The sequence below is a fragment of the Tupaia chinensis genome, unplaced genomic scaffold (assembly GCF_000334495.1).
Source record: "Tupaia chinensis unplaced genomic scaffold, TupChi_1.0 Scaffold000119_2, whole genome shotgun sequence".
Classification (NCBI taxonomy): Eukaryota; Metazoa; Chordata; class Mammalia; order Scandentia; family Tupaiidae; genus Tupaia; species Tupaia belangeri.
In genome coordinates, this window is record NW_006159586.1 from 4,650,121 (window position 1) to 4,665,301 (window position 15,181).

The 15,181-nt window shown below is 46.2% G+C and overlaps 1 protein-coding gene across 1 annotated transcript in view; it reads left to right on the plus strand.

Moving 5' to 3' along the window:
• Window positions 1–2,145, plus strand: part of MAPK4 (mitogen-activated protein kinase 4) — a 190,391-nt gene extending 188,246 nt beyond the window's left edge. Inside the window, 1 exon segment of the mRNA XM_006144455.3 lies at window positions 1–2,145. This exon segment is cut by the window's left edge and continues 30 nt beyond it. Coding sequence (XP_006144517.1) covers window positions 1–235 — 235 coding nt within the window. The 3' untranslated portion in view covers window positions 236–2,145.
• Window positions 2,146–15,181: the final 13,036 nt, after the last annotated feature.

Consider the following 15,181-nt stretch of genomic DNA (forward strand, 5'->3'; position numbering starts at 1 on the left):
CCCCGACGGCCCTGACCACCGCCTGTCCGCTTCTCCCCCAGGCAGGCCGGCTCCAGTCGACGGGGGCGCCAGCCCCCAGTTCGACCTGGATGTGTTCATCTCCCGCGCCCTGAAGCTCTGCACCAAGCCCGAGGACCTGCCGGACAATAAACTGGGTGACCTCAATGGCGCGTGCATCTCCGAGCACCCTGGAGACCTCGTGCAGACGGAGCCGTTTTCCAAAGAAAGGTGGTGAGAGCCGGGGCGGCGCTCCGGGCATCCCAAGTGGAAAGCCGCCTGAGAAAGCCGAGCCTGGCGGGAGGTGATGGCCTCTCTGGCACCTCCGCCACGCCGGGCGCCGCTCTCTGCTACCTTGGGGTTAGCAGAACACATGAAGGATCCGAGGAGCGAGAGGAATGTCCATTTCTTAAACTGCCTTAATAACTAGCCTTTAACCTCTGGGAGAGGGTGTGAACAGGAGCCTGGCTTGGGGGTTGATCACTTTCCCAGCAAAGGGGTGACCGTGCGTTTTTTAGTGGTGGCGTGCAGGGAATAAACACGTCATAGGCAGCCTGCAGGCCCTACCTGGTGGCTGGGTGCACGGGGAACTTGAAACCATCTGGCCCAACAGGACCCATGACAGCTGAGGAACGACATAGGCCTAGAGAAGCAGTGACTTGCTGAAGCTCGCAGGCCTAGTCAATGTCAGCCCCCTTCTCCCGCTAGCGTCTGTCCGCCATACGATGTCTTCCTCGACTGGCATCCTGGCTTTTTGGTCAGAAAACTTGGTCCCAGATGGTTCTTCCCTGTTTATTACCATCTGACCCATTAGATGTTCTTTCATTCAGAGCTATGTTTCCTATGCCCCTAAATTGGAAACTGAACCCGTTTCTTTTTCGCAGTCACCCAGCATATTTTTCTGATGCACCCCAAGTGCTTAAATGTTCTCATCTGCCACACTCCTGTATTTGCCCTTGCACGGCCTGAAATCTGTTTCAGATCAGAGCAGTTGGAGGTCTGTGGGTAAACTCGGTCATCCCCCAGGCCTGTGCTCAGCCTCCTCCAGCACTCCCTATGCACTTTCCTGACACTCGCGCAAAGACACAGCCCTGGTTCCCCAGTAGCTGCCAGACACTGGTGAGTTTGAAGACAAGTCATCCCAAGAATCCCTCCACCCCACCTGCCCCAGTGCCCCACCCACATACATATAGCTTCTTTCCAAGCCTACCTCGGGACCCTATGTTCTCGGCACAAATTGCTTATTTGGAGGTGCCTGCCATAGAGTAAATGTGTTAGGAGAGTTTTCACGTGAGACCCATCGTCCCTCATTCTGACTGCCCTTGCCTTTATCATCATCCATTTAGCCTTGGCAAAGAGCAAGCCTTGAAGAAATAAGTTGGAGAGCAGTGATGTTGGGAGGCCAAAAAATCCAGAAAGGCTGAAGTGAAAAGAGGGGTGCCAATGACTAGGAACCTTGGGGGTCAGGCAGCAACACAGAGACCCCAGAACAAAGGAGGGGACCCAAAGCATCCATGACCCTCATAGGTTAGGCCAAGGTGGGTTTGGAGCATGCAAACCCAGAGGTGCACTCACACGCATGGGCGATGGTATGGGCACAGTAGGCCCTCTGAAGAAGCATGGGACAGGGACATTGGCAGCCCCCAGTCCAGCCCCTGAAATGCCCTGCCATTTCTAACACTGGTGTTCAGCTCCTCCTCCCTCCCAGGTACCCCAAAAATTCCCACAGGAAGTCTAGCCAGTCTGGAGGTAAAGGATTCCCCCAGTGTTGGTCTTGGGCTGTGTTCATTCTCATATCACAGCACCTTAAGTCTAATTAATGAACTATGATTTGCGCATTGAAACCTGCAACACATTAGAAACATATTTAAAGACAGAATTAATCACACCAAGTAATTTTTAAATGGAACATATGTAAATATGAAATGTTTGGTTTGTTTGCTTTTAAAAGGAAACGTACACCACTCCTTGTGCCATTTTGTCCTCAGAGGGCGGCTTTACTTTTTTGGTAAAGGAACAAGCTGCTGACCTTGATCAGGAGTTCATATATAATTGTTATTACAGAAGAATTGTTATAACTACTCATGTTTTAGAAAAATCTATTAAACATTGTTTAACTTGATCAGGATGGGCCAAATAAAGCTTTATTGGAACATCTATTTGTTTATGTATCATCTCATCTATTTTACATAGTATCTGATCCAGACCCCAGCTGGCTTCTCCCTGCAGTGTGAAGGCTGGTGTGTAGGGGGGTTGAAGTTGGGAATGGGGCAGAGAGAAGGGCAGGGAGGGGAGAATGTATGCAGATTCCTAATCAGGAAATGGCGGTAGCATCATCTGTAGGGTCTGATGTCTATATTGTGGATTTCAAATCATACCTTGAAGCCAACTCGAACCTGCTCACCAGTTTGGTCCTTTCCTTTAGTCACAGAAGATGCCAACTTCATGGCATTTGGGAGAACCAATCACCTAAACATACCTGCCTGAGCCTCACCTCACAGATGCTTCGGAGTCCACCCCTTTGTAACACCTGTGCCAAAGTGTTAGTCCTAACTTCATTCATCGTCACCAAATACATATGCAGACAACAGAGTGCATTTAAAAATCTGGGGACCAGTAGATGGTGGAATGGTTACGTTGCTGGACTCCCCTGCAGCTGACTGTGGTTCCAGTCCCAGACCCCGTGACTTAAAACTCAAGCCAGGCGTGTGTGCATGTGTGCCCAAAATCCCAAAAGGAGAATGGAAGAGAAGGGATTGTGGCATGGCCATCCTCCTAGGGGTGATTTTTTGCTTTCTGTCTCTCTGGCAAGCACATGCACCCTATAGCAAAAATCTCTAAAAAAAAACCATTCACCCAAAAGCAAAAACCTCTAAAAAAAAAAAAAAAATCTGTTTGTTGGGGTCAGCAAATGGCATAGCAGTTATGTTGCTGGACTCTCACATGGCCAACCTCTGTTTGAGTCACAGACCCGGTGGCTTCAAAATCACACCAGGCACGTGTGTGTGCATACGTGCCCAAGATCCTGGGAGGAGAATGGAGGAGAAGGAATTGTAGCATGGCCATCCCACTTAAGGGGTGATTTTTCACTTTCCTCTCTGTCTCTGTCTCTTTCTCTCTGGTGATTGCAGAGTACACATGCACTAAGGCAAAAACCTCTAAAATTCAAAAAGTAAGATAAAAATCTGTTTGTTTTGATTTTTCCAAAGACCTTTTAGTTTAAAGAACTTTCTGCTGTTGAAATGTATCTAAGCCAAGTAGACCAGCTTGTTAAGCCCGTTGTCATATTCTCTCCAGAATTAGTTGCCTGTCTCCTTCCAGAGCCAGGGCGAGTACACACGCACTAAGGCAAAAACCTCTAAAATTCAAAAAGTAAGATAAAAATCTGTTTGTTTTGATTTTTCCAAAGACCTTTTAGTTTAAAGAACTTTCTGCTGTTGAAATGTATCTAAGCCAAGTAGACCAGCTTGTTAAGCCCGTTGTCATATTCTCTCCAGAATTAGTTGCCTGTCTCCTTCCAGAGCCAGGGCAGAGACTTGGTTAGAATTTTTTATTGGCTAAGCCTTAAGGCCCAATTTGAGACCTGGGTTGCTAGAATGTGGAAAGTGGGGTGTGGGCAGAGGGAGTTGAAAAGCCCAAATAGCAAATAGCACCAGAGAGGAAAAAGAACCAAAAAAGGAGGAAAGAAGGTACCCAAAAGAAAATGCTTCACAACCACACCTAACTACCTGTGATTTTTAAGACTAGAACATCCCTTGAGAGGGTCCCAGGGATATTCTACCTGTGTAACATGGGTCAGCAAACAAGGACCACTAAGCCAAATAACTTGGAATGGAACCTAGCTATACTCAGGCATGTACAGATTGTCTGATCTCATGTTTAAAATTTTGATATTTTGTTAATCATATGGATATTTTGCAATAATTTTTAAAAATAGATATATTATAAAGTCATATTAAAATTTTCGTATTGGTTACTGAATTTTCTGACACCTTTAAAGTTGTGCCTAAGGCAAGTGCCTTGCTCACTCCCACCCCAGCCTTAGGCAGGTGCTATGGCTGTTTCCATCCTCCGGCAGCAGAATTGAGAAGTTGTGTGAAGCTGGGCCCATGAAGGCTGAGATACTGATTAGCTGACCCCTTAAAGACTGCGTTTGCTGACCCCTGGTGTGAGATGTCATGTGACCTACACATCTTTGTGAATAAGTGCATGATGTGACTTGTCTTTTCTGGCCGCTGACATTCCAATTCAGAAACATCATATTTTCCTATGTAATTTTCTTACTGAATATCCTATTTTACTTTTAATTCTTTAGGGATTTTCGTTGTTTATATAGGGCATATGTGAGAGAGAGAGAGAGAGTGAGAAAGTATACCCCCCTGGGAGGCGGTGGCCATGCTACAGTTTCTTCTCCTTGATTCTCTCTCGGTATCTTGGGCACACACACACGCGCCCAGCTTGTTTTGAAAGCCACCAGGTCTGGGACTGAAACTACGCAGTCAGTCATGTGGGATCCAGCCACCTTAAACACCAGTGCATGGTTATGAGCCAAGCTGTAGCAAGAGAATGTCAAACAGCATCTCCTGTCACTGACACTGAATGCCTGAGAGAATATCTGCCTTGGGTAATGCCTGCTGTCTCAGTCCACTTTCTGTTCCTATAATGGCATACCGCAGACTGGGTAATTTATAAAGAATAGAAGTTTACTTATCTCATGGTTCTGGAGGCTGGGAAGTCTAAAGTTGACAGGCAGGCATCTGGTAAGGGATTTCTTGCTTCATCTAACATAGTGAGACAGAGCAAGCATGCTAGTGTGGGTCTCTTTTCCTCTTCTTATAAACTCACTTATGCCACTAAGGGAGCCCTGCCCTCATAACTTACATCCATCTTCCCACCCCAGCAGGTCCATGGTGAATGACTGCCCTCCTGGGATGTTACTTCCACAGGCACCTCCAGCCTGTCCTGCACTGTAGCAAAATGGGTTCCAGGCTAGAAAGAGGCCACAGGCGAGAGAACACAGGTTCTGGCAGGTGGAAGTTGGGCTGGCATGCACAGAAAGCTTCGGGCCAAATGGTTATTGGTGGAACACCAACATCCCCTACAGCTGTCAGCGGAGGACTTGAACACGAAGCAGCTCTAGGACCAGGCAGAGAACACCTGCTCGGTGCTGGCAATTCACTCCCTGCCCTGGCTTGGGTTTTTGCAACACTTCCTAGCCCTTTCTTCCTCCCTATACAAATAAAAACTGGTAACAGAGCAGGAAGCTGCAGGCAAAACTTCAGAAATTAGAGGTGAAGGGACCAGCAATTGGCATAATGGTTATGTCACTGGATTCCCACGTAGTAGGTCGCGGTTTGAGTCCCCGACCTGGTGGCTTAAACTCATGCCGGGTGCACATGTGTGTGCAAGATCCAGAGAGGAGACTGGAGGAGAAGGGATTGCAGCATGGCCATCCCCACCCACCCCGGGGGGTGATTTCTCGCCTTTTTAAAATGTATTTATTTTTTTCATTTCATTTTTGTTCAAACATTCAATCACATTATTGTTTGTCTTACAAAATGGATATTTCAACAGGTGAACATTTCTCCCTAGTACTATTGATAAAACTGCAAAATATCTTCAACAGATAATACCACACCTCTTTGTGCCATTAATGCTTTGCCTCTCTTTCTGCCTCTCTGTCTCTCTCTGGCGAGCACACATGCCCTATAGCAAAAACCTCTTAAAAAAAAAAAAAAGAAAAATTAGAGGTGAAAATGGTTGGAGGTGCTCCTCCAAGTGATCCTGGGCTTTTTTTCCAAATATCCTAAACACCCCAAGTCCACTAGTGTCCTACCCCTAGACCCACTAATCTCACCCCGGGATTGGTAATCCCAGCCATTGTTGAGAAGTGTGAGCGCCAAACCAATGGAGTCTTTGTGTCAGCACCTGCTAGTGGGCCTATGGCTTAAGCGAAAGAGCTGTGTGTTCACGCCTGACTTTAGACCCATTTCGATCCTTAAGAAGTGAGTCTTACCTCATTAAATTACATTAAGGACTTCACTAGGGCCATTAAAAATCCTTCCAGATTTTGCCACTCGAAAGTTCGGAGTCCATGTTACTTGATCTGCACTGTCGTCTTTCTCCTGCTCTGCACACATTTGACCAACCAGTATGAGCACACGCCTATGCCTTGATGCCTCTGAGCACACACGGCATGCGTGACATTGGCGATGTGGCAGGGGTCTGAGTGGGATCTGTGGTCAGGAACCCAAATACCCATCTCCGGGTGCTTTCAGTGGGATTAGATCGGCTCTTAACACACCTCCCACCCAGGCTGGCTCAACCATGGCAGACAGACAGAGCAGACAGGCTCATGGTGGGAAAGCAGGAGCAAATGAATGGCACGAGCTTGTAACGAAGAGCACAGCCTCATCCTCAACCAACTCCATTTTCTGTCTCAAGAACTGCTGCCAGCCAACCGAAAGGTCGACATCCCCTCCACTTGAATTTTAGGCTCAAGAGCTTTCAGTGACTGCAGAATTCAGAAACAAGGACTCTGAGAACCATGCTGTTTCATTCACTGCAGTGATAGTGTATCTTCGTGGTTGTGGGGGTTCCAATGGCTATGAAAGTTTGGTCACCATAGTCTTGGGTTGGATCCCTCAGATCCACCCATGAGATGGGGGGATTTTAGGCAAGATTGAGGGAATGCTCTGAGAAGAGGGAGGAAAAAGGAAAAAGGAAACACACTGAGACCGGGAAGGGAGCTAGAGACCAGCTTCAGCCTGATCCCGCAGGGAGCTCTGGAGTGAGAATTGCACCATCGCATTGGGCCCACCTTGAAGAAAAGAAGACTGAAATGAGATAAATAAACAGTAAATACTAAAAGCTGTTGCTTTCGAAGGGTGATTTCAGGGGTGCTTTATTCTATTTTTAAATGCTTTCCGTTCTTTCTGTATTTTTGTACATAGAATGTGTATTACAGTATTTTATGATCGGAAAAAGTACATCTAAAGTTTGCTGCATTTAAAACCCATTCTGTGTGCCTGATCCGAACTGTTCTGTCTCCAGGCCCCCAGAGATCAAACTGATATAGCCTGGCCCACGCATAGCCTCCCATGGAGTCTGATTAGAGATGGGGCTCAGCATCTCAGGCAGAGACTCTCTTATCAGGATATTCCAAGGCTCAGAGATTATCTCCCAGGAGCAACTCAAAAGAGTAGTCCTAAATACAGGCCTGTCTTCAAAATGTGCCATCAACCCCTGGCTGCACCGCGGCATTGAACACATCTGTCTCCTGCAGCTCCAAAGTGGTATGACAACCCGTCTTCTGTGAATAGTACGGCCAAGCTGAGGCAGCACAGCTGTGTATAACAGAGATCTTACGTGGCACAATGTGCCTACATACTTTAAGCATATGCAGCATTATTAAAAATATAATAATAACGAGGGCATGCATGCTGAGGCAGAGCAGATCCAACACCTGAGAGTCCTTTTTTTATTAAATCATGGTCTGCTTATGAAAGCTGAGCCTGTCAACAAATCCGCCAGCTAGCTCTGCTCACTTTGTCAGCATGGTATTACCACTGGGGTAATTGTGCCACATGCATAATGGATTGCTTGGGGAAGCAATCATTTCCACCTACTCCCGAGTTGCCCTGTAAAACACAGCTGAAGGCTTCAGAGTTCTAAGGCCGAGGGAATGTTATATACTCTTTGGGGTCTTAATAGTACTCTCCATCAAAGAATGTGGAAAAGCCACTTCCCTATTAAAAACGAAAATCAGGGCTGGCCTCATAACATAGTGGTTAAGCACTGTGCAGTAGGAGCCATATCACACATGACTGAATGTGGTTCGAATCCCAGCTCCAGCAGCTTGAAAAGTGTGCCTTTCACATATGTGTGTTTCACAAATCCTGATGGGATGCAGAAAGAAAGGATTGCAGCATGACCACACCTGAGAAGTATACTACTACACCCCCACCTCCAGAACCATAGGGGAGTCCCCTGCATCCAGATCTGTACTATGGTGACCATCCTCCTCCACCCTTCCCACTCTCACCAGAGTAATTGGAGCAGGTGCACACCTGTCCTTGGACGACTCGTTCTCTCTCCGGGGAATTCTGATTTGACACACACAGATGCTTGTCAGTCTTTGCTGTTGCTTGAACTGAGAATAAGGGCTCTAGGAAAACCTACATCTGGACCAGACAAAATTGGTATCTGGACCAGAGCTGGGTAAACTCAACCATTGGAGAGTAATGAATGTTGGGAGGGAGGGGGGGACATGGAAGGGCTGCAAGAGCCAACTTCATCTCCACAGTTCTGCTGAGGCCCTATCTGGGCAGGGGACAAAGATCAGTCAGTGACGAGAACCATGCCTTTGGCTTAGCACACATAAGATAGAGTTTTTACAATGTCTTCTTGAGCCCGATATTCTCCATGGAATGGAAAAAGACACCCAGAGGTCAAAGATAAAAGGTCACTGGTAAAATTAAACTTCCATCAGAATCTGTGAACAGGAGAGCGTATCCAGCCAACGAATGTCCCCTGGCCGTGGGAGGGGGGAGAGCCACAGCTGTTTTTACCAACTAGACCTTGTTCCATTAAGTACACTACCCCAGATAGCTCACTGGATGCCATCAAGGAATTTTAATAAAATCAGGGGTGTTTGAGCAAAAAGAGACTATCTGAATGTAACCTCTTACCCTAGAGATGAGACCACAGGCTCAGAGAGGCTAGGTGACAGGTTCAAGGTCACACAGCAAGCTGGTGACTCCTGGCTCATAATCCAGTGCTCTGCTCTCTACAGCACGATACTGTATCTTGAGGTTTGGGACAGTCATTGTGATTAGCAATGCAAAAGCTGATTCCAGCACTCCTTTCTCTTGCATCTCCCCCTTCCCAGAGCCCAAAAAAGTTTATTTCCCAGCCTTCCTGGGAACAATCGACAACCATGTGACCCAGTTCAATGAGATATAAAGGGATGTTTCCTGAGAAGTGTTTCAATACTCCAGTTGAAAGGGTCGCATGAGAAGAAAAATGTTACCCTTTGCTTCCTGCTTTAAAATGTGAATACAATACTGGAAATGCAGCAGTCGTCTTGAAATCCGGAGGCGACAAGTCAAAAGACAGAAAGCCAAGCAGACCAAATGAGTGAAAAAGAGCAAGAAAAGGAGCCCAAGTCCACGATGCGGAACCAGCCCTTCAACTGCCTACGGTCAGACTTTTGTTAAGAAAACAGTAAATATCCTTATGTTTAAGCTAGTTATGCGTTTATTCACGAAGCTGAAGACAGCCCAGTGAATACCGGGCTAATGTGAAAGCCCCTGATTCGTCCATTATTTGTTCTTTATTCCTACCATCCTTGCAGAATGGGCTCCCTGAAGTTTGGTTGACTCTCGGTCGACCACGTGGTGCAGGCTTGGTGCAGGCTTGCTGTCCTGTCCTCCGACACTTACAGTAGGTGAACCTTCTTATGTGCTTGTACCACCTGGCTGCTCCCAAGGGCATAGTTTGCCTTTTATTGCAAGAATCTGACTTTCCCCAGAACACATGAGCAAGACTTCCCAACCATTGTGAGTGCGACCTGTGGACTCTATATAGAGCCTCATGTTGCCTCTCACCTCCTTCTCTAGCCAGGGAGACCATCTTGCATTATTCTTTGTGCCCTTAACCTATAGTTCTCAAGCCAGCCCATCTCTCCAGCCTGTATTTTGAGACATTTACTAAATATTTAGTCTTTCTCAGAAACAACCATACTCATCCTTTCTCAAGTCCTTCTGCTGAGCTTTAACGTCTGTCCACATGCATTAGTGCATTGTGCATTGCTAATAACAGAAATAGCTGAGTCTGGTTGAGCTATAAGAATAGAGTTTAGGGACCAGCAAATAGCATAATGGTTACACCTCTAGACTCTCACATAGTCGACCATGTGCATTAGTGCATTGTACATTGCTAATAACAGAAATAGCTGAGTCTAGGTGATCTATAGGAATAGAGTTTAGGGACCAGAAAATGGCATAATGGTTATGTCTCTGGACTCCCACATAATTAACCATGGTTTGAGTCCCTGACTCGGTGGATTAAGACTCATATTGGGTATGTGTGCATGAATGCCCAATTCCCAAGAGGAGAATAAAGGAGAAAGAATTGCAATGTGGCCATCACCCTGGGAGGTGATTTCTTACTTTGTGTCTCTCTGTCACTAGGGCGAGTGCAAAAATCTCTCTATAGCAAAAATCTCTCTAAAAAAATTTTTTTGGGAGAGGTTTTTGCTATAGGGCGCGTGCACTCTCAAGAAAGACAGAGAGAGATAGAGAGATAGAAAGCGAGAAATCACTCCCCCCCACCCCCCCCACCGAGGGGGGATGGCCACACTACAATCCCTTCTCCTCCATTCTCCTCTCAGAATCTTGGCTTGGCAAGCACATGCACCCAGTGTGAGTTTAAGCCACTGGGTCCAGGACTCAAACTGTGGTCGGCTACATGGCAGTTCAGCGACATAGTCATTATGCCAACTGCTGGTCCCTCTCTAAAATTTTTTTAAAAGAATTACTTAGTTAACTATTCATTTATTTATTTTTAATTTGACCAGAGAGAGAGAGACACAGAGAGAGAGAGGAAGTGAGAAAGCAAGCCACCAGGTCCGGGACTCAAACCACGGTTGGCCATGTGGGAGTGTCCAGCACCCTAACTACTACACCACCACATTTGGTGAGGGTCTTCTTGCTGATGGATAACATGGTACAGGGCATCACATGGTGAGACAGAGTAAAAATTAGCAGGCATCGGGAACCAGCAGTTAGCGTAATGGCTATGTCACTGGACTCCCACGTAGTCGACCGCGGTTCGTGTCCCGGACCCGGTGGCTTAAAACTCACGCCGGGCGCGTGTGCGTGCGTGCCCAAGATCCCGAGAGGAGAATGGAGGAGAAGGGATTGTGGCGTGACCATCCCCCCTGGGGGGTGATTTCTCGCTTTCTGTCTCTATGTCTCTCTCTGTCTGTCTGGCGAGCACACGCGCCCTACAGTGAAAATCTCTAAAAAAAAAAAAAAATTAGCAGGCATCCATGTCTATCTCTGTGTCCTTATAAACTCACGAGCATGCAACCCTGGAGGCCCCACCCTGATGCCTAATCGTTTCTCAAAGGCCCCACTTTTCGACCCACAGTTGAATCAAGTCTCCACCATGGGCAGGGCAAAGATCAGTCAATGGCAAGAGTCATTCCTTTGCCTTAGCATATCTGTAGGTAGAGTCAACGCCATTGCAGTGGTGTTGCACCAGATTTCCACACGTTCATTCTGGGAGGGCACATTCAAATCGTAGCACTGTGTCTTTCACCTTTGCATTTACTGGGAGAAGATAGACATGGATCCAGAGAAGCTAACATCTGGAAGCGTTATTCCCTCATGATTTCCAATCTTATTTATTCTTCAACATGAGGGGCTGGGAGCAGCTTTGGGGAAAGAGGAGAACATGAAAGCATGCTGCAGGCCAGCCTGGAAGCCTGCAGAATCACACACTCTGTCCCACTGTTCCTGCCCTAAGCCATCCCCCTTTCAGGAGATCATGGCTATGTCTAAGAACTGCACATGATGAAGGATGTGAGGCCTTTCTCCACCTGCCTCTTTCTCATCAAAACCCATTCACCATGCCCTTCGGAAATTTGTTGGGTGGAAGATGCCAGTCTGTACAGCCCAGTCTGATAGCCACCAGTCACATGAAACAACACTTCCTCCAGTCTCCTAAATCCTCAGGCCAGGGCCCTAGAAGTTAAGCTGACAAGAGATACAGTAACAAGAGAAAAATAGTCTGTTACTATATGCCACATGCATACACTAGGAGAAATTCACTGATGCGTAGCTCAAAGACGTAGTTAGAACGTGAGGCTTAGGTAGCATCTTAACCTAGAGCAATACAATTGTAGAGAAACGACAGGACAAAGGGAAAGGGGATGGCAAACTATGGGGAGGTCAACGTACAGGGGAAACTAATGAAAGACAAGATAAAGTTTTGGTAAAGTTCGTTCTGTGGATTCCTCTCAGTTCTGTCTCTGGGATGTCAAGAAGTGTTTCCGCCTGCTTTTAGACAAGTGGAAGGAAGGGAAGATTATTGTTTTTGGTTTTGCTTTCTTTCTAGCACCTACTGTTTCCCAACTGCCTTTGACTCAAAATGACCCTGGTGCCAACATGGCATTTTTTTGTGAGGGTGGCATACTCTGATCCCCTTCAACTGTTAACATATACGCCAGATTTCAAGACTCATCTTCCCCCCAAAAATGTAAATTATTTCATTCCTAATTTTTATATTGAGTGACAACACTTTTGGTATCTTTTATTGAGTGAGAGATGTTAAAACTATCTTCACCTGTTTTTAAAATTTTTTAAAAAGAATTATTTTATTTATTATTATTTAATTTGCTCTTGGGCATGTGCGCTCACCACAGAGAGACAGAGATAGAAAGAGAGAAAGAAGGAAAGTAAGAAAGCAAGCTGCCAGGTCTGGGATTCAAACCACAGTCAACCATGTGGGAGTCCAGTGCCTTATCCACCTCGCCACCTGCTGGCTCCACACCTGTTTCTTTTTAATGTGGCAGAACAATACAGTTTAATCTGCACATATGCTCACACTATCCTATTGGACAGTGCAGTTCCAGGATGTGGCATATGTGCTGACTACAACTTTAACCCTTTTAGCACAGTATTTCATTTCAACAGGGTCTTCATCTTCTAGAACTAAAGAAGTGGCTCTCATAGCTGAACTCGAGGCCCTATACAGCCTTCGTGGAACAGGTGTCCTTCAGATCCATCAGTCAAAATCAAAGATTTCATTTAATCCTCTTAAAGATGCTTGCAAACTCACTGAAACTAAATTTTTTCTAGTAAGTGGTGTTATTGGACAGACACAATAGTGTCTCTCAAAAGCAGAGGGCAATCATGAGAACAGGTCTCATGAGGAACTACACTTAAGGCCCTGGGTAGCCAAGAACCAAGGTTCTTCTCCCAAGATCCCTGTGCAAAGAGGGTTTTGGTTTGTCATCTCTTGGTCCAACCACTTTTATTTCACTCAAAGCCCTGAACCTGAAAGTCCATCTGCTTCATCTGAGTTTAGCAAAATCAATCACTGAAGTCACCAGGACAGAGTGGAAAATCAAGATGACCTGCCTACCAGATTATAGGCAATTTATTTTATCTCCAGTGGTGCCAGACATTGCATTTTATACCTGAGTCCCATGACTCTAGGCTGTGATTTATTTATTAGGCTTGACAATGAGATCAGTCTGCCTCATGCATGCAGAGGAAATTTCAATCTGATTCTGAAAGCGGAAGGGCTGCCAAGGCTGTCCATTGATCTAACGTGAGGGAGTTGGGGCACAAGCCTTCCCCTCTCATGGAGCTCAGCTCTTACAGAACCAGGTCAAGGGATGTAACACCTTCACGACAACTCATAATTACGAATAGCTGCATATACGGAGAATAATGGAGATAAAAGTTCACCTCTTAAAAATCTAACTGGGAGAAAGGGAGGCAAACAGTGGCACAGCAGTAATGCAACACTCTGCCATGCTTGACCTTCACGGGAATGTCCCAGGTTCATGACCTGAGGCCTCCTTGTACAGGCCAAGAGCGCTGACCCAAGGTCAATGGTACAGTGATCCTGACTGGTTAAGATTGGGGGTGAATTGGGACCAGCAGGTGGCAAAGGTAGTTAAGGCACTGGACACTTCCACATGGCCGATCATGGTTCAAGTCCCGGACCTGGTGGCTTGCTTTCTCACCTTCCCTCTCTCTCTCTCTGTCTCTCTCTGGTCAAATGAGCAGTAAATGAAAGAGTAAATAAAATAATTCTTTAAAAAAAAGAAAGGTTGGGAGTGGATTGTGGCGACAGCAATGTGGATGTCCTTAGCTCCTCCTTAGCCAGGGTTTAAAAAAAATTAACTGGGAGGCCATTAGGTTGGCACCTTGGGCTGCTTTGTAAGCAAACTGAAACCCTGTGTAAATAAAATGAAACTTAAGCTTAAGCGATCAGAAACTGTCATCTAACTTCTAACCAGACCTTTCACCAGATCTTGCCCAGATAAGGTGAATGCTTAGCTGTATCAATCACATAATTCCTTTACTTACTTCTGTATTCAACCTGTAAGAGTCCACTGCTCACACTGCTAAAATGTAGCTCTCTGAACCTCTTCTGGTTCTGAGTGCTGTCTCATTCATGAATCATCCTTTGCGCAAATAAAGTCTGCTAATTTAATTTGTCTGAAACTTCTTCTAACACCTCATATTACAGGACTTGTAGTGGTTGAAGGAAATAACCAAGCTCTACAGAAATAATAATTAATACAGTTCAGGACCAGCAGCTGGGTAATGGTTATGTTGCTGGACTCCCACGTAGTAGACCGACCGTGGTTCGAGTCCCAGACCTGGTGGCTTAAACTCACACCGAGCGCATGTGTGTGTGTGCCCAAAATTCCGAGAGGAGGATGGAGAGAAGGGATTGTGGTGTGGCCATCCCCCCCTGGGGAGTGACTTCTCGTGTTTTGTCTCTCTGTATCTGTCTTTCTGGTGAGTGCACTTGCCCTATAGCAAAAACTCCCCCCCCCGAAAAAAAAAATTAATACAGTTTATTCTAAGCACAAGATTGAGTAACCCAGGTCTGAAGTAAGACAAAAGTGTCTCTCAGAGTGTTGAGATACAGTGGTCCCTTTCACCTAGTTCTGAGAGCAGCAGAGTTGTCACTCAGCATAAGCAGCCCTTTACATTGGCTTGACCCAAAAAGAATAGGATATCTGGAAGTGGAGGTTTGTAGGCTATAAGCGACTTTGATATTCTTAGAGTAGTAATTGGTTAGGGAACCAGCAGGTAGCGTAATGGCTATGTCGCTGGACTCTCACGTAGTCAACCACGGTTCGCGTCCCGGACCCAGTGGCTTAAAACTCACACCGGGCACATGTGCGTGTGTGCCCAAGATCCTGAGAGGAGAATGGAGGAGAAGGGATTGTGGCGTGACCATCCCCCCTGGGGGGTAATTTCTCGCTTTCTGTCTCTATGTCTCTCTCTGTCTGTCTGGCGAGTGCACGCGCCCTATAGTGAAAACCTCTTCCAAAAAAAGAAAAAAGAATAGTAATTGGTTAAAGAACATCACAAGTCTCTGTTCCTGAAAGAAATCAGCAAACGAATGTGCTTTAATTTAAGAGATTGAA